The 20153-nt window shown below is 41.1% G+C and overlaps 1 protein-coding gene across 1 annotated transcript; it reads left to right on the top strand.

Moving 5' to 3' along the window:
- Nucleotides 1-1496: 1496 nt before the first annotated feature.
- LOC122414915 (retinal homeobox protein Rx1-like) lies at nt 1497-18219 on the top strand. The gene is made up of 4 exons (XM_043426583.1): nt 1497-1882; nt 5776-6029; nt 11667-11754; nt 15522-18219. The coding sequence occupies exons 1-4, from the start codon at nt 1807-1809 to the stop codon at nt 15995-15997; spliced, it is 894 nt and encodes a 297-aa protein (XP_043282518.1). The 5' UTR covers nt 1497-1806; the 3' UTR covers nt 15998-18219.
- Nucleotides 18220-20153: the final 1934 nt, after the last annotated feature.

Consider the following 20153-nt stretch of genomic DNA (forward strand, 5'->3'; position numbering starts at 1 on the left):
ACGGGGGTCGGGGAGACGCGAGGCGGCGTTTCCTGCTGGGCGTCTGTGAACGGATTACAAATTTGTCATGCGTGCGCTCACGAGAGTATAATAGAAATGTAAGTACACGCGGAAGATTTTGACGAGAAAAATAGAGAGCTGGAAAGGCGTTGTCTTAGAATAAGTTCGGTCGGATAATCGCCAGCTGATTTTATTTTCTCTCAATGCCAAAAGTGTCTTGCTCCAGATCTCTTTTAACGGATTTGTCGTAAAACGTATTTCGGTTGTGTTTTAAGTTACGTTGCTATTCTCCTTTTTCCATTGTTGCTTTCTGCCCCCTTCGAGAGTCTCGTTTTTCATAATTATTTCGAACGTTTCAGTTCCGAGGCTGTCTACCTGTTCGAATTTTCTTCACCTTAAAATCCCTTCTCGCTCAAACGTTCTTCGCGTCAGCCTCGCTAAATCAATCTAAAAGAAATTCGTGAAATTCGTTTTCACAAATTCGTGAAAACGGCGCTGCGCAACCGTTTCGTCACTGAAAACGCATGCTTCATCCGCCGCAATCGTCTCACGACCGTCAAAAATTTCCCGTCACAAATCCTCCCACGATGCAGTAAGCTCGATAAGAAAAAACTGCTCGTTTCGCAAACCTTCTATTACTTTTTATTTAGCGAAAATTGGAAGCATTTAATTTGAGCAGTGCGAGAAGACAAGCGACGATGAAAGCTCCACCAGTGGAAGCTTGACGTTTAAAAAAATGTTTGCCAAACTAACGCAATAAGAAGCAGCATAGAAAATTTCTAGCCGCAGTGTACATAAGCGTATCATTTACATATTCGCGGATATATTTACGCGCCAGGCGAAGGGATAGCGCGAGGGAAGAGAGGATTGTCCTCTTTTCCACCTCCGAGGTGCGCTGTGGTAATAGAGACCGCTTAAACGTTAAAACGAGGGGCAGAGGGTGAGGAAGAAAGAACGAAGAAAAAGAGAGCACCGGACGTGGAGCGTTGCCGAGTGAGTTACACCGAGCATGCGAGACGAAGGGAGAGACAGAATGAGGGCGAGAGACGCCGGAGAAAAAGGGAGATAAACAGAGAGAAAAGAAAGATGTTGCACCCGAGGGTGTACCGCGTATTATAAGGGATGTCGTATCTCGGTGGTGGAGAGAGTAAGTGATATCCGGAGCAGGGCTTGACGGGGAGGAATGCACGAAAGGAGAGCACAACCGAAAGAGAGAAGGAGAAAGGGATGATTCGAGGTGGCGGAGGGAGAGCCGAGGAGGGATGAAAAAAAGGAGATTTACGCGGAAGAGTAAAATATTCCCCGCCCAGGCATCATTCAACTCGTGACAAGTGGGGGAGGCTTGCGTAAAGCCGCCTCGTCTGGATTGGCCGATCGGCTAATATGGCGGTCTTTCGAACCGGTGGGGGCTCCGATTCGAGGGTGGGGGTTGAAGTACACGCGATATTAAGGGCTGTACCGAGTCAAACGGCGGGTAGTTCGTGTTGCGCCGTCGATTCACGCATTCGAACGACGACAACGATCACCACGAGAACGAAAACGACGAGCACTTGGATGCAACTTTGATTGTTTATTTATAACTTATTTTTTAAAAGCCCGTTTTAATGCACACGGGCAGGACTCTCGAGTGGAAGCTCTTTTTTATTCCACGTGACATCAAACTGTTCTACGTTCGCGTGACACTTGCGGTGATCCAACAATAATAACATCATTGTTTATTTATCATCTTTATTATTACTGAGTGAATTGCCACGACTTTGTTGGCGGCGTTTTTCGCCACCGCTACCGGAGACTTGCTCCTGGATCATGATGGCTAAGACGTGCAATCAAAAAAAGAACGTGTACAGCATCGATCAGATATTGGGTCACGCCAAAGACGATGGTGAGTTTCTATAGTAGTTTGAATTGTCTTTCAATCGACCGCGAACGCACCCGCAGCCCATCTTTTCGTTCAAACTTTGAACCGCTGCTCCGAAACCTCCGTGACTAGCAAAACGCGTGGCTCAAGAGTCATCGGTATTGCGAAACTCGAGCAACACGAAAAACAGTGGTTTTCAGTATTCGATTTAATTAATCACAGTTTTGGGCATATTTCATTTCTTATTTTCTCTAAAAGTGAGGAAAATTGAAAAAAAATTGAATCACGGATCGTAACGTTTACTCGCGTCAGTTTTTTATGAAAAAAAAATCGTCCAGTGTCCAAATTTGTGTCAAAGTTTTCTTTTAACTATTTTTCATTTAAAATCGAACGTGGTAACGAACATTTTTCAGGGTCTTCTCTCGACCAATATTTGACTCATAATTAACTTTTGTTAAGGGTATAGCTCCGCGCGTACGTGAATGTTTGTTTCACCATTTTGTGGTTCATGTACGTACCGACAGGTACGTGTTTGCAGTGCGGTTTATTCCCGGACAAGATTGAATTTGATTACACGAGTCATTTCGAGCCACAACTCCAATTCATACTATCAGTAATCGTGACATTGGAATAAGTAAAAGAATATTTTCTTCGCATTACAATAACCGAAATTCGAAGTCCCATAACGGTACCAATTTCACTTCTTTCAAAAATTCTTTTCTTTTGAAAGGATCGAGTTTTCGAACGTGTGAAACTGCGCTTTGCTATCGCGAGTAGTTCCCAATGAATTTCGCTCAAATAAACTCAAAAATGGGCCAGCACTTTGATCGACTATAGTGGAGCCGAGCATTTTCAAATTTAGTGTATTTCCAAATAAACTATTTTCGTAGATTCGAATATTCTTGCCGAGAAAATTCTTTATACCTGGAATGTTTATTTTCCAATTATCAGGACCGTCCTTATCGTGATTCATCCACGAGAAATAAATTTCCATAAACCAATTTTCGCATCAATTTCATACAATTTTAATAGTAAACAGAAAAGATCATAATTTTCGTTCCTTCATTCATAATTATTAGACGCAAGCCCTTAAAAATAATCCAAAATGGATAAAAGTCCCGTCGATTATAAAAACTCGGTTTTCTCCACATCGACGTAATGTACACTGACCACGAGAACGAGCGGTCAAACCAAAGTATTCTCATATATCTCGTATTAAGCCGAGTTAAGTGTTTGTTAGCACAGGTACTCGTAGATTTAATAAAAAGAAATGAAGCGGGAGTGGGAAGAGGGAAGAGGGTGGCAGAATGGCCGGGAGGGGGTGAGAGGGGGTGATAAAAAGAGCTCGGGACATCAAGTGGATATATACCGAAGCAATTGTGCTATGGGCGTATATAAAAACATTAAAATCTCTCTATTCAGGATGGATTAGCCGGGCGAAGGGGTTGAGGGCCGTGCGAGAGGGGGAGGCGAAGCGACGATCGTTCGGTCTTGCTCGTTTCGTTGTGTCCGGGAATCGCTACGCGATTCTCACATCTCATCTGCTCTGCTCGAATCTATGTGTATTGACGCGATTATTCGATGCAAAGCGAAATATGCTGAAAGAGTTTAGTCGTCCCCGCATGTATGCGCGGACTCCTCTCTGCGTTGGTGTGCGATCGCTCGTGTCAATCGGTTGTTGGTCGACTGGTCGTCGGGGCACAAGAGCTGACAGGGGGCCAAACGCGGATTCGTTCATCTGCCCCTTCTCTAACCCCACTCTTCGCTCTCGCGGATAAAACTACCCCCTGCGCTCGCAGCAAGAAGGCCGGGGGTAGTTCACTCAGGAGTGAAAAAACACGAGCTATCACAACTGCGCTGAGCGAGCGAAAAAGCGGAAAGCATATCGGCCGCGCTCGTAAACTCGAGCGCCCTCACTCCATTCTTCCTTGCAGCTTCGAGTGCATGCAGGATTAACATTATTAACTATACGGGATAGTACAAACGTCTGACTAATTAGTCCCGTCCCATCTTCCTTACTTTTCACCCCCTCGCTAAAGCTTCCTTCTTCATAGCCAGCTGCCAGATTACCTGGACAGAGAAAGCGAACACTTTTTTCCAGCAAATCACCCTACCAGCTTTCCAGGCTTTTACAGCATTGAAAATTGAGCTTTGGGCGCCCGGGTGCGGGCAAATGAATTCTTTATTAATTGCCATTATCGTGTTGGCCGAATTAATCGAGAAGCTTCATACGGAATAATCCTCTTTGTTCAACTCGGCTGAAACGTTTATATTAAGCCTGTGACTTTGTAGAGGATTGAAAATTACACTAATTATGTAACTCAGGGGAGAAAATTCTTCGGGCAATCATTTTTTCCATCGCAAATAATCGAGGTTCCGTACCCTCGCATCGTCCAGTTTTTTATCATATTTATGCTGCTAACGTTCTACTGGAAATTTCATGGAAATTCTACTGGAATTTTCGTTTTTATTGCATCCACGAACGTATGGAATTAATCTTACATAGCGAGACTTTTCGGGGGTAACGATTCCTTAGTAGTCGATTGCGATGATAAAAAAAATTGAAAAATCAAGTTTTATTGTAGAAAAATGGGCGAATTGAATAAAGGAATTTTGGAGTTATCGAAACTGAAAATTTTCGCGAAAGCCTTTGTCCTTCGTCAATTTTCCTACTAAATTAATCTCGCCACTGGCGTCTCACGAGTTGGGAAAGTTGTCAAAGTGACGTCAACGCTCGATTCGGCATGCCGAGCTTCGAGTTCAAACTGTAATTCGATTTCGGAGCTAATCAAGGACACATTTGATCGGAAACTCGACTCGGATCGGTGCTAACGACCAAAACTACTTGAAACAACATTCCGATCGGTGACAGCTCCCTGCATGTCTCGTTTACGGATCTGCAGCTTCCAGTATTCTCCCCAAAGCGTCGTGCACATGCCAGCACGAATACGAATACTCGTGAAAAAAGAGTAAATAACGAAAATGGCGTTTACGAATCGATGTTGTTGTCGATCCGTAGCGGGCAAAGAGTTTACGATAAATAAGGGGTGATGGAGATATTGAAGTAGGTAATATACAATCGATGTTGAGTACGCGCACGAGAGATTCATCTCGGCAGGGGTGCTAAGCTGTCAGTGTGTTGAAACGCTCCATCTGCACGTACGTCCAAACAAGAGTGATTTGTTTTTTGTTATAAATTCTCTCTCGCTGTGTTGGACAGGGTAAAAAAAAGCAGAATGGATTCTCTTTAGCGGGGAATTCCCGATATTTGCTAATCACTAAGAGCCCAAACTGTGCGTTTATGGATCGGTTTGTTCGTTTCGATACTCAAGCACTTGTACATACGTATGTATTAGGCTATGAAATATCGCGGAGCAGTGGGAAAAGGGGCAGGGAAATGCACGCGTATATCGACAACGTGCATCGGTACGTCGTTTACTGTGTTGCAAAGAACCGTTGAGAACCGGCGGCAGTCGCGGAGCGGGAGGGGGACTAAAAATGAAAATAAAATACTCGGGAGGATTAAAAATTGGCAAATCCGTTGGCCAGACGTCATCGATGCATGGTTCCAGCCTTTCCAATACCCTTTCGCAGTTGCACACGTATTATGTACTGTAGGAAGTAATACTCAAAGTGCACGGATTTAAGCATCGGAGCTTAAAAAAACACTAAATAATTCGCATTCTCCTCGTGCATGGTTTCGATCCTTTCCGTCCTACGATTTCATCTTTTTATTTATGTATTTTTATGCTACTTCGTTTTTCGACGTTTCCTCATGTTCAGTGAAATATTGATTCAACTACGAGTTCGAAACGCTCTCGAGAGTCTACGCACGAATTTTTCGACTCCGATTTTCCACACTGCCGATGACGTTACTCACTTCTGTGGCTTATTACTTCCGTCTTGTGTCGTTGCAGATCACACCAGACCCACGGAAATCGTTCTTTGCTCCGGCGGCACAAATCTCCGATTGGACGATCACCCCATGGACGAGTCTCCCGATATGAATCCGGAGTCTGACCGACCCAGAAAAGTGCGTCGATCTCGTACGACCTTCACCACTCAACAGCTCCATGAACTTGAGAGCGCTTTTGAGAAGACGCAGTATCCTGACGTCTGCTTCAGGGAAACCCTCGCCTGCAGATTGTCACTTTCCGAGGCACGAGTCCAGGTCAGTTGACGGATGAAACTTCATTTGAATTTGCAACGCGAGTTTTCACGAAAGTCCCAAATTTTAGTATTGTCAAAAGCATTGATTCTGGCCAAATGCCGATACGTATTTTCACATCGATGTTTGGAAAATCTTTTCGACGCACAATCCCTTGGGGCTTGTTCGAAAAAAATGAAATAACAGAATTTAGGGAAATTTAGTCGACCGAGGACTGATTTTTTTGCAATTGACTTTGCACGCTTTTTTTCCTCCGATAATTTGTCGACTGGGAGTCGTTTGTTCAATGGCTTTCCTACGAGACTCGACGCAGCGTTTTCCTTTTTTTTAACGGAAGAAATGAAGTTGGCAGGGAACAAAAAATGGTGATAATGGGACTTCGTTATTAACGTCATTCTTATACAAGCGTAACTTATACTCCTCAAGAAAACTCGTGTTCTTTTGTAAAAGTACCCTCGTCAGTGAGAGTTCTTCTTTTCCTCTCTCTCTCTCTCTCGTTATGCCTCAGCCCTCTCCCCGACCCTGCTCCACGACGGCCACTCAACTAATTAGTAGCCATTGTTCAGAAAATCTGCTCGAGCGCCGTTATACTTTGCTCCTGTGCAACGTTTCACTTAATTTCGTCCTCTCTTGCACCCTCCCCAGGCACATTTCAAGAGACTCTCCACCGACTTTCTCCATTTTCTACGCGATAGATTAACGGCGAATCGAAGGCAATGCAATTTTTTATCACATCCACGAAACTCGTGGCCGAGGTCACAAGAAAAATCACTGGAATGACAATTTTCAGTTTGCAGGTGCATGAAAAATGAAAAAAGCGAGATTCTCGCAAGATTCCATTTTCGGGGATCCGGTCATCAAAAAATTCGAATTGATAATGAATGTGAAAAATATTTCATTTTAATTAAACATTATTTCGGCTCGATTTTTTACAATTTCTTAGTCAGTAAAAAAAAAATGGCAAAAACAATTTTGTCGAGGCAAATATCTCTCGTCGAATGCTTCCAACCCAATTGTTTCGTTCTGCCAGTCCAGTTAGCATTGTACGCAAAAGTTTCGTTGCGGTGCAACGAAGTTTAGGTAAAAAAAAATGGCTTGCCCTCCCCAAATGTAATTGTTAGTCGCATCCGGCAAAGGATTTGAAACTATTTTTCACAGTCGAAAGAGCATTTTAAATTTCGTGTATTTCACCGAACGAGAGGATCGCTATCGTCGGAGCGTCGTTTTATTGCGCGGAGAATTCCGTGGAGATAAATAATTGGGGAAGCTGTCGATTTGCATGGCGAAATAATGTGCGGTGACGTTTCTTTTTAAACGTCACACCACACCGGTTGGTCGCGTAGCGTCGCTTGAATGAGAGTTGAAGTTTGATATTCGCTGGCACGTACAATTGCAGGGAGTCTGATACCTACCGATCGTCCGAGGGATGCTTTATCTATAGACACAAACTGATTGGCACAGAAAATATCGAGGCATGCGAGGTGCACATGCACGCTCGAATTGACGGTGGTGCTTCCCTGTGTAGAATGACTTTTCTATTGCTGGAAAATTGGTTACTCGATTAGCGTAACTATCTGACACCCCGATACAGATATAGAGGGCGAAGAATAAAGGAGAAATGCACAGTGCGGCTGTGTAAGAGACGAAATCGACGTGAATTTAAGGGTGGAAGAGACGAGGGCGGAAAACCACCCTCAACACACGCGCGTGCCGTTGTAACTGCTCGTACGAGGTCCGTGCTCGATCCCCGCAGAATCTATCTCTGTAGGGAACACCCTCGGTTACAACGCGCTACGCTGCACACACGTGTGCGCTGCTGTTGGTGTGCGTACCCCGTGCAGAAAGAGGAAGAGCGAGAGAAACGTGCGGATTTCGCGCGGTGAGAACGCGCGCGAGGGGGAATTGCGAGCTCGCGCTCGCTCACCAGTCGTTTCGGAAAAGAGATGGAGAACATTCCGATTGGCCCATTGTGGTACAGCGGAGCGACAATGCCGGCAATTGGCCGTCGCTCGACAAAACCGCTAAATGATCCGCCGTCGCAGTGGGTGCCACGGCCACTTTATTTCAATCTCGACCGAGTGTCTCCGGAATCTCACCCCATACATACGTACACATGTATACTTTATCCACGCATGGTTAAAACACGGATACGGAGATTTCATCGCGCAAGTATTAGGCACTCCGATCCGCCGATCTTGGTAACAACAACGCTGCGTTAAAACTCTTGTACTGTGTTGCCTTCGCGCAAGTGCGTTCTAAAAAGCTCCGTCTTCTGCTCGACGTTTCGAGCCCTGGTTCAACGATTCGTTTTCAGTCGCAATCGAGCCCGTCGACAAAAGTGGGAATCGCGTTTTAGGATCAGCCCGATCGTCGAAAAACCGGCTGCGAAAACCGAACGAACGTTGCAGCGATTGCGCCAAGTTCACTGTTAGGCGGTTCTCAATCGCATGTGAAAGGAAATAGCTTTTTTTAGTGCCTTTTGGACCGCTTGCAACGAGCTGAAAATTAAAGATCGTTTTCAGCAGAAAAAAACACTTTCTTCGTCCTAAAGCTCGTTTCATGATTTTCTGGTTAATTATGCACAAAAACAACGAAAAAATACCCTTGTTTTATATTAAGTTTGCTTTTGTATTACTAATAATACTGATTTTCATGTTTTGATAATAATTTTCGTGTATTTTGATAAACTCGGTGTCTCCAGATGTCACTCGAGTGATGAATAACAATCAGGTATTTTGTGTAAGCAGAGAACATAGATTTACATGGAACAACAGGGCCCGTGTTCATTTTCGAATAATTTTCCACTTTTTTGTAAGATAGTTTAATGGTATAGTGAATCAGAATAATATACATTTATATTTGTATGGTTTTATACGATGCTGAAGTTTGCAACGTTGGAGTTCAACGGAATTAACGAAAACCAATTTTTTATTTCACGTATCATTGTTGTAGACTGAAAAACTACGAATTGCAATACAGACGGGCAACAGAATTGGAGAGTTTTTTCACATAATTTCGTTGGACTCCAACATTGCAAAGTTCAGTGTCACGATTTTATTATAAAATCAACATTGAAATAACTGATTTTCAAAAATATCGTTCAAACGTTCTCCTGGATACAAAAGCAAACTTATTCACACGATGCAATTTTTTTCCCTTCAAATACGATCCAATCTACCAAAATTTCATACTTGAATGTCAATGTCAAATTTTGTGTTGACCCGTCTCATTGATCATTGAGACGAAATTCAATAATGGATGAGAACAGGAACAAATTGATTGAGGCGAATGAAAAAAATTGGAGAGTTTTAATTTAGTGAAGAATTTCTCTAATAGATATTGTTGACTCCTCGATATGGTCGACCTCGTTTAAAGGAGACGAAAAGGGGTTGTCGATGGGAAAATCATCCCTTCTGCTTCTCCCCGAAGCCTCGAGCGTTGTCGTCAAGGACGAAGTACACGCAGAGAGACTGCAAGGGGCTTCCACTACTTTGGCTCACTCGTCGACCACTTGGGCGTTAGGCCGCTATTCAAGAGGGAGAGAGCAAGAGTTATTAAACAATTAACAGCAATTATTCCGATGCCAAGTGAATTACCCGAGCCCGGTCCGTGGGCGAGGGACGATTTTGACGAATCCACGATGCAGCGATTTCCCTAGTTCCAATGGAGGCTCTCAAATTTTCTATAATGACAGTTCATTATTGTTTTTTTTTTTTTTTTTTTTAATTTCGCCCAATAAAACTTCCGCACAATAAAACTCCACATTTTCAGTCGTCACATATGTTTAACGCAAATTACAACGTTTTTTGGACAATCCTGCTAAAAACAACCGCATCGCGTGTGCTTCTTTTATAATTCTTCAAAAATTTTGCCTCCAACAACTGCTGCGTCCTCCTGAATCGTAGTCCATTAAAATAATATCACGTTTCCTGCGGGAATTCCCACAATTCCCGTAGGCTACGCGTCCTCGTATTCCGCATGACCATTTTTTCTCCGTTTTGAATTCGCAGCGTACTTCGCGTTTTCAAGCAGGAAGTTCATCCGGTAATCGAATAAACTGAAAGATTTCGATGAAAAAATTTGAATACAGGAATGAGTAATTGAAAAATGTCCTGCCAAAATTTTAAGGCCCGAGGATACTTTGTTTGTGAGAAAACAATTAAAACGGATTCTCCAAATCAACACGGTCGCAATAAAATTTCAATAATTCACCGAAATTTTTGGTCATTTTTTGGATAAGGTCAAAATGTTTGATCTCATAATCGAAAAACTAAATTCATTGACTGAAATACTCCAAGGAAATCAGAATGAGAAAAAAGAGGAAAGTTTTTGAAAGAAAATTCAAAAATTCCCCTTAAGGAGGGTGGCTACACTCGTCAAAATTATAAGAAATTGATCAAATTTGGTGATAATGTTCTTCAACATCAAGTGCGAAGACACCATTTTTTTCAAAATTTTCTTCTACTTAGTTATCGAGTAATTACGGATTAAAGCAGATTTCTTATGCCCGGAAACGCTATGCTTATACACTTGAACTTTACTAATCAATTACTCGATAACTGTACAGAAGAAAGATCTTAAAAAATTTGTATTATCAAATTTGGTCCCAAAGAATGTGTTCAAGAAATTTTATTAAATTCTTATCATTTTGAAATTTTTAATGTATTTAACATGGTTTAGCATGGCAACATTGTATCGTTGGTAGCCACCCTCCTTAAGGAGTTTCGGTACAGGCGATACAATGTTGCCATGCTAAACCATGCTAAAAACATAAAAAATTTCAAAAAGTTTAGAATTTTATAAAATTTGGTGAACATATTCTTTAGTGCCAAATTTGACAATACAAATTTTTTAAGATTTTTCTTCTACACAGTTATCGAGTAATTGATCACTAAAGTTTACGTGTATAAGCATAGCGTTTCCATATATATAGGTATACATTCCGGGCATAAGAAATCTGCTTTAATGCGTAATTACTCGATAACTAAGTAGAAGAAAATTTTGAAAAAATTTGTGTTTTCGCACTTGATGTTGAAGAACATTATCACCAAATTTGATCAATTTCTTAATATTTTGACTTTTGTACCGAAACTCCTTAAAGTAGACGAAAAACCATGACAGCTCATGAGGAATTTAAATTTGTGAGTTGGGACGAGTAGTACAGACAGGAAAGAGGCAGCCCTGAAGAATAGCAGAGAACATCCCGGTCCATTATCAGAGTATCGAAGTACAGAATACTGGAGTAGAAGAGCGGTGATTTGGCTGTGAAAACCACTGTTAATGACGAGTGGGAGAGGAAGAGGTTGTACTCAGAGGTTCAGAGGAAATCAGGATAATTGTTACCAATTAGCTTAATCAGGATCGGGTGAGTGAGAGCTTCGGTAGACTGGAGTCGATGCGAGTATCGCCTTCATCCATTTTGCTCTTCGACTTAGTTCTGCGACCGCCCTTGATGGGGCTTAAAACCATTAAAACTATTGGGAAAACGTGAATCAAATGATGCCAGTAATACAAAATAAGCTCACGGTTGAATTACGTTGATTGAGAAGATTCATAAATTTCAACGCACTCGTGTTGATTCCACGTGTGTGCAAAAAGTTTTTCAAAATATCTGAAGCAACATTTTTTTCTCGATTCCAGGTTTGGTTCCAGAATCGTCGTGCTAAATGGCGCAAGAAGGAAAAGTCTCTTGGCCGAGACACAAACTTCCTTCAGCCTGAGCCCGGAAGTGAGTATTCAGAACTTTCGTTCACTTAACGTTCAATTGAAAAAAATTTCAAAAAAGTCGACCTTTTTTTTGGGAAAATTCCGACTCATTCCCATCGACGAAATTTATTTTCACGTTCATTTCGCACAACCTTCCAAACCTCTTTTTCACCTAATGAAAACGAACGTGTACAAATACAAACAAATACTTTAGCCTCGTTATACTTAACGTTCCTCGTCCGTGGCTCCGGCCATTAATCATTCGTCCGTATAATTATTAAGTGTCACGAATCGATGCGACCACCCGGCCACCCGTGCTTCCCCGACAACTCCGAGATTAGTGTGCGAGACCACGACCACCTCTCGTTGCTAATCGTGTAAAATATTACACACGAGAGCATAAAGTTTGCTCGACTGTGTGTAACCTCGTGTAAATATACGAAACGCTCTCATGCGGTACACATGCCACGTGGAAAATGACGCGATGGGCAGACGTCGTAATTACGTCCATATTCACCGCCGATCGTTTATTACGATCGGGACAACGATCTAATCGACCAACACGCTTAATATGCTCCATCGCGTAGACAATAAATCGACAAACTTTTTTTGCTTAATGCCAACTCTTTTTACTTTGTTTTTTTCTCATACTTTCTTTCCATTCAATATTTTCTTTCATTCCTTTCGTTTGATCGATATTTCAGGATTCGTGAACAATTATCACGAGTACGATCGAAACATTTTTAAAAGCTTTTTTTTTACTTGTTTTCAGTGACTTAAGAGCGGGATAACGCCTATTCGGTGGAAAAAGGCACGATTTTAAGGATTTTTTTTTGACCCTACCGGTAATAGCAAATCAATTTTGTCGATTGTGACATCGTGTTAGAATTTATGAAGAATATTTCCGGAATTTTGAAAACCCGAACATTGATTATTAACTCGACGGTAGCAAATCTTCAGAGGCAGCCTTCAGAAAAAAGTTGTCCATCAGTGAACATTATAAATCGAAATACACTCGATCGATCCTTTTGCAATTTGGCACAGTACTTTCTTTCTTACACAATTAACCAGGTAACTGCGAGAGGATTTTATTGCTTTCGATTTTTTGTATTTTTGGTGACACTCAGAAGTGAAATAAATTGTAAAATGAACAAATGAAAAATTGTAAAAAGCTCCTTTAGATACCTGGTCAATTGCGTGTACTTCGACTTACACTGTTCACCGGTGGACAACTTTTTTCCAAAGTGCCTATCCCGCCATCGAGTTAATAATTGATATTCGAGTTTTAAAAATTCAGGAAATCGTTTTCATAAATCGTATCAAGATATCTCGATCAATAAAATAGATCCGCATTATCTGCAACGTCTAAAAATATTGTTAAAATTTATTTCACCGAATTGACGTTACCCCGTCCTCAATCGCGCGCTCATTTTCGCTCCCTGTTGGCTCAAATGATAAAGTGTACCTCAATTTCGTACAGAAACCGTCAAATTAATCTCTGGAGAAAAAAGTTCTATTTCGGAGCTAATTTTTTAAGGACCTCACAAATTATTTACTCGAGTTCAAATAAAATTTGATTCGTCGATATTTCGAAGAGTCAACTTACTCCGAGACACTTTCGAGCGAATAACTTGAGCAGCGCAACTCGAATTATGCCACGAGACACGAGCTACGAGCAACGTCATAACGGACCGACCGAAGTTGCGAAAAAATAATGAGCAAATTGAAATTTTAAGACAAGCCATAATGGAGTAGGCTCGCGAATATTTAGTGTCCGGAAAAATCTTTTATTTCGGGGTTACTTTAAAGATTATTTAAATAGATCTTCATTGGTTAATTGATGAATATTGAAAAAGGACTTTTTAAGGGCGATTCACCATGTTTTCCTCTCTTTTCGTTCGATAATACCGTACTTTAAAAATAAGAAGGGTTCGCCACCCCTGAATAAGGGTTTTTTCTCTTCCCGTTCTCTCCTCGAATGTACTGTTTACTCCAAGAGCGCACAACTACTACTCGATATTTAAGCGATTCCATTCAAAGCTGCCTTTTCGCATTCTCTTTTCTTTTTGTTCCTCTCCTCTCGGTCCCTTTCCCCTTGACGCTTGATCTCTCTCTCTCTCCTCCCTCGCCGTCGCTCTCACCCCGTTCTCCGAAGCACCGGAATCCCTTGCTCGCTCTCTTCATCCTCGACTCAATCAGCCATGCGAGTCAATCGACCAATCTCTTCTTGAGCACCGGCAAAGCTCGAAAGAGACAGACTCGTTCTCGCTCCTTTCGAGAGGGAGAACAAACATTGAATACATTATTCCCGCGAACGAAAAGGCGAAACCCCGAGATCCCGCGTGCCCTTCTCTCACTGCCCTATTCGACTCCTCTTTCTCAATCTATTTACATCGCTTACTCTTTCACAGTATTTTTGCTATTAGCTTTTACTCAATTAATACGATAGCTAACCGATGGGTTATCCCAATATCCAGTCATTAAGGTATTCCTTTCGCATGACGTATTTTCTGGTGGCTCTAATCGGGGCACTCGAAAAAATTTGGACTGATTTCTAGCCTCCGAGAAGTCGTGGTTGAATTGGAAAGTTTCTGCTTCTGCCACTTTTCCAATTTCTATTATTAATATCTCTTTTAAGCATTCGGTAACCCTTTATTATTTTATCGTCGTTATGGATTCTTTAGATTTTTCTCCATCTATGAGACAGTTTACATAAGGAGTTTAGAATTATTTAGTACATGAATTATTGAATATAAATATGGTGATGATGGAATCTCCATTTCGTGTTATTTAATTTTACGATTTTTGAAATTTTAATTCTTCATTAAATGTTCGATAACCTGACCTGAAATTTCGCCAATCTATTCGCAGGCACTTTTTTTACTTTACTCTAATTTAAAATTAGTTATTTTTAGGATATTCGAATACGTGAAAGGAATACCTTAATTTCTTCCCCATGCAGGAACGCGCACTGCGAAGAGCGCTCGTCTCTTTAGTCAAAATCCAATTCCTTTGTCGAAGTGTGCTGATCATTTTTTCGCTCGGGAAACAAGAGAATCGCGCGACGTTTTATTTCGCTGATTTTTCAGAATTTTATTTTGTGATATTTGATAGAATTCGGTAGACACCACGCTCCCTTTGAGGTCACACACTCACCACACTGGTGCGAATTTGCACTTGCTGGACTTTTCAATGCTTCTCATTTCATCCATGGCCGTATGGAATTAATCTTACAACGAGACTTTTCAGGGGTAAAAATTCCTCAGTAATCGATTACGATCATTAAAAAAATTGAGAAATCCGGTTTCATTGTAGAAAAACGGGCAAACTGAAGAAAGGAATTTCGAAGTTTTTGGTACTCGCGACGACAAAAAATTGTTTTTTCGAGCGATTTTCATGGATATAAATTGAAGTGATCGATCTAAGGTTGAAAATTGAATTTTATTTTGTGGAAAACGTCCGTTTTCATGATGAAAAAGTCGTCAAGCGTTTCGAAAAATATGAGGCCAATTATTTCTCGTTGAATAGCTCAACAGAGCAATTTTTCGGAATTTTTTCTTGTTTTTCTCCATTCAACATTCGACTCAAGATCGTGAAAAACGATCCTCATGTTTTAAGTTCTTCAGTGACGTATGAAATTGTAGTTTTCCCGGCGTTTTTCTGCGACTCTGAGGGGTTGCACGTATCTCTCGTCTCTTGGCCCAGTTTCGAGCTGATTGAACGAAAAATTAAGAACGAAATGAAGAACGCAGCGAAGAATAACAGCGACCGAATTGTTTTGTGTCCCAGATGTTCGAGCGCTTTGTATGCCAGGCGGTGATCTTGGAGGGCCGCCGCTGTTTCCCTGGTTCTCATCAATATTCGCGTCGAATCCTTGGCCAACGAATCCCCAGAAAGTCTCGTCGTTTCACGCCTTTTTTTCGCAATATTTACCTTACGCTGAAAACTTGGCTACTTTGAGGTCGATATTACCTGGAGTGGGTTTCGACGCGCTCAACGGTTTGAATCACAGCGCACATGCAGCGAGAGCGCACCATCCTTTGAGTCCAAGTCAGCAGCAGCAGCAGCAGCAGCAGCAGCAGCAGCAGAATTCACACCCGTTGAATCTCGGTATGCAAAATATGCCACAAAATTTGAGCTCGAAATATTCGGAGTCTCGAGACTCCGACGACGCAGGCTCAGGCTCGGAGGACGGCATGAGAAGACAAAGTGCCGAAGTTCTCAGAGTCAAGGCTCAGGAAGTTTTACGGGAAGCTGAAAATTAATTGTTACGCTTTAAGTTACAAGAAAATTCAGCGTCCGCGAGTAACAATAACATTTGAGCCATAGAAAAAGTGGTTTTTGTTTGTAAATATATACAGTCACGAGAATTAGCATTCATTTGAAAATTTGAGAGCACTGAGAGACGAATTTATTTGATGTTAACCAACATTTTTCATCCACTTTTATTATTAGTGAATTTCGTAAACGCTTTTCCGATATCTGTCCAGGCTTCGGAGCAATTTGTCACGAGTTCGTCGCAGCATGAGTTGTTGTTTTCAAATTTCTTTCCATTTCAGCTCAATTTTTTTTCACTCATTCATTCGCATTTTTTTTCGATTTTCACGAAATTCGGTAATAATAATTGCATCAACATCAACGTAGCCTCTTTTTTCAGCATGCGTAAGGTTTAACTTTGCGGACCTAAAATACGCGTGAGTGAAACGAAATGAAAAAACATTGAAAAAAAAGCATGAACAATGAATGGATGGACGGATGTGAAAAATACATAATGCATTTATCTAGTGCTAGCAAACACAGGGGCTTGACCAAAACTTTCGAGGACAAGCGTAAAGTTGAAATTCGAGCCTTTTTTTGACAGCAGTAAATATTGTGACGTGTATTATGACAATCCTGACGCAAAATTTAGCCAACAGTGAAGCAAAATTGTAAATATTTGAGTTAAGTATCGATGAGAATTTCGTTTGGAAGCGACGAGGGTTGCTGGAAGATCGAGCGAAGGAAAAGAAATAGCGAAAAATTGGGTTTATCGAAGTTTGTGAACGAACAGAATTTGTGGCTGGACGCGTGTGGAAGATTCTCAAAATTCGTGACCATTTGAAATGAACTCTACCATTGACGAGTGAATTTGACGAGCCAAACGAATTTGATATTTCGAGGTTTCTTTTTGCAACGACCGGTCAGAGGCCGCTGGCGGTCTCTCATGACACGAAATTAAATTTCAGAATTGATTAATGCATTCGAGCATCATTGGATCGTCGTCGAATAAACGTGGATCGCGAGAATGTTGTACGTCGTCAAGCACCAAATTTGATTTGCATTTGTACGTAAACACCTCGAAATTTGACGAAACAAGAGCTTTATCGAATATTCGATTTTCATGGCTTATTTCAATGTCCTTCGAATCACGTTCAAGTATGTTCGGGTTTTTTAAAGAGCCTCGCCGTCTGTGCACGACAGACGACACGACCATGGGCTTCTCCACGCTCTGTCTCCGGTCAATTATTATTTATTCCAAAAAATTTCAAAATTCTCGCAAAATTTCGTATAATCGTGAATTTATAATCTTCCAAAATGTTCTAATGCGATTTATTCAATTTTTTACTTCTAACTTCAAATCATCTTCAGCTCGAGATGAACCATTTTTCTGTGAAGAAATACACTTTCATTGATCAGCTTCAAGTATGAGGGGCGTGTCAACATTCGAGAATTTTTGAGTGGAATTCACTCATGAATAATACTGATTATTAACAGCAAAAATGCTGATCTTCGAAACCATCGTTTCAAACAAAACGATCAATGATCTTCACAGTTATTTTCAATCGTTAGTTTTTTCAATTCCTTTTAGATTTTGACGTCTTTGTAAATATGAATATATCGATATGAAAGTGATGATACGATGCAATGAAGAGTTGTCTAAAGTTTCATTCGAATTACCTTTTGCTACACTCCATTTTTCTCATCTTTGTACAAAGTACGAAAAAACGATTCCGAGTCGAAATTCTGTGCTCCGTCCCAACCAGAAATACCCGAAAATTCCCAAGTTCTAAAACCTCGATTACACTTTTTGAAATTAGCGAAAAAGCTTAAAAAAAACGAGTTGTTCGATGGTATCTGGAATTTCGACTTGGAACGAGCCCCCGACTATCGAGCTGTTCTTATTCACGACAAATTGTGTAAGACACGAGTAAAAACTCTCAAAAATCACACCGGGTTTGGCTGCTGGAGGCGAAATCGAGTTACGTTTTTCCAGGAAAAACACCGAATTATCTCAACTCGAAAACTGGGAGATCGACGATAAACACGACACTCCGCTCCGAGTGTCAAAAAGCTCATGTGTCATGCTCGAGGGTTCATTTTTGCAGATTCTGCTGTAGTTTTAACCGAAAAGTGTTAATCAAGCGACATATAAAGATCGAGAAAGAGGGAGAGACGAATTATTCTCAAAGTTATTCTATAAAAATAAATGAAAGAAAAAACAAACATAGATAAATATATAAGATTATTTCGACTGTATTATACGCTGTACCATAAAAAATCATTTTACGTTCATGTAAATATGTAGTCAAAAGTTTATTATCATTACAATTATTATTATTATTATTATTATTCTAATTATTGTCATTATTGCCATTGTCATCATCATTATCATGAATATACGATAAGAAGTATATGAAAAATATATGAGAGTGAAGCATGAGAAAAAACTAAAGTTGTTTTTATTATTTTTGAACCCAACGAGAACTTTGTTTTCGAGCAATCGATTGAAAAATCATGGACAAGTCGTCGTCAGGAGTCACTTGAAAATTTCTGTGCAAAGTTATCAAATGTCTTTTACCGAATTTATCGTTATTTTTCGAGATTAATTGTGTCGGGGGTGTTGGATAAAAAAAATGCCTCACCTGAAGACACCACACTCCCTTTGAGGTCACATACTCACCACACTGGTGTAAATTTGCACTCGGACTATTCAAAGCGTTTTTATTTCATCCATGAATGTATGGAATTAATCTTAAAACGAGACTTTTCAGGGGTAACAATTCCTTAGTAATCGATTACGATCATCGAAAAAATAGAAAAATCAAGTTTCATTACAGAAAAATGAGCAAATTGAAGAAAGGAATTTTGAAATTCTATAGACACTTGAAATTTCCGTGGGTGCAAATTTGCACCAGTGTCGTGTCTACGGATTAAGTTTATGCCGCGAATCGAGGACGAGAACCAGCGATTGGAGAACCGTCGAGAATTCATTGAGAGTAAGTAGAACTTGAAAAGTGTACGAACAAACGACGATTTTTCGTTTCTTCGAAAAAGTTTGTTTTTTTTTTTTTTGACGATTAAGAAAAAAATGGTTTAACTCTCAGATTAAAAAATTGTGAGGAAAAAATATCCACGTTTTTGCTCCGAAGAAGTGACCCCTCGGACCAGCTGCTCGCTAAATAGGACTCTGCAAAAAAACAACGATTATACTGAAGCAGCAAAAGCACACAGGTATCGCGCGATATCGAACGTTTCTGTGGAATATTACAGAGTCATAAATTTATTATTTAATAGCGAAAGAGGAGGGGGCGCGAATCATCGCTGACGCCTGTGACACGCACAACGGCAATTACAATCGTACCAATTTATTTACGCTATCGTGGTCTACGAATGTCGTTCCCTCGGGTGCTGTGGATAAAGCAGAGCACGTATTATTATACACGAACAAATTCGGGGGTGAAAAGAGCCCCGAGGCATTTCGGCGATCGGAAGTCGTCATTACCGTGCACGTGAAGCGGGCAAGATAACGCGAAGGTGTCCGAGCGCGTGCGAGAGCAATTATGTTACCTCGCGACTATCACACCTGCCTGCCAGCTCTTCCCCAGGAAACTCCCCGCGAGGGTGAGAAAGAGGGGCGAATCGAGTGCGAGAGGAAATTATATTCAGGGACGGGAAAAAACTACGCGTTCGGAGTCCCCTTTCTCTCTTCCTCTTTCATTTGATAGCTGTATAATCTCCGATCACAAGGGAATGAAATAAAAACTAAAATATGCTAATAACGGAGAAAAAGTCGAAAAAATAAATATCTACGTGCGTTTCCCTGGCTGGGACGCGCGAGGCTCACGTCCTAGCCACGTTGCCTCGAGGGTGGGACTGAGGCGAATAAATGATTCAGTTCCCCAGCCCACTTGATTTCTATGCTCTTAAAATCGAGAAGCAAATCGCGGATTTGCGAATCTCCGCATTCCCGGGCCTTGGCTCAACGAATTCACGGGATGCGCGGGCTCCTGAAAAATATGTGCGGAGTCTCGATTTTTGTCGCCACGATCTTGACGAGTTGACGCAACGGACGAAACGATTTTTTAGTCGAAATCTTCGATGGCGGGACTCGACGCAAAAAATTTTCCGCGTTTTCATGCGCTCAACTCCAATCGTCGAATT

Source organism: Venturia canescens, chromosome 8 (genome assembly GCF_019457755.1).
Source record: "Venturia canescens isolate UGA chromosome 8, ASM1945775v1, whole genome shotgun sequence".
In the NCBI taxonomy this organism is placed as follows: domain Eukaryota; kingdom Metazoa; phylum Arthropoda; class Insecta; order Hymenoptera; family Ichneumonidae; genus Venturia; species Venturia canescens.

Excerpts from the sequence above, each read along its gene's own strand:
- LOC122414915 (XM_043426583.1), top strand. The coding sequence starts at position 1,807 with ATGATGGCTAAGACGTGCAATCAAAAAAAGAACGTGTACAGCATCGAT. Across the intron at positions 6,030-11,666 it reads TTTCCGAGGCACGAGTCCAG|GTTTGGTTCCAGAATCGTCG; the intron begins GTCAGTTGACGG and ends TCTCGATTCCAG. Across the intron at positions 11,755-15,521 it reads CCTTCAGCCTGAGCCCGGAA|ATGTTCGAGCGCTTTGTATG; the intron begins GTGAGTATTCAG and ends TTTGTGTCCCAG.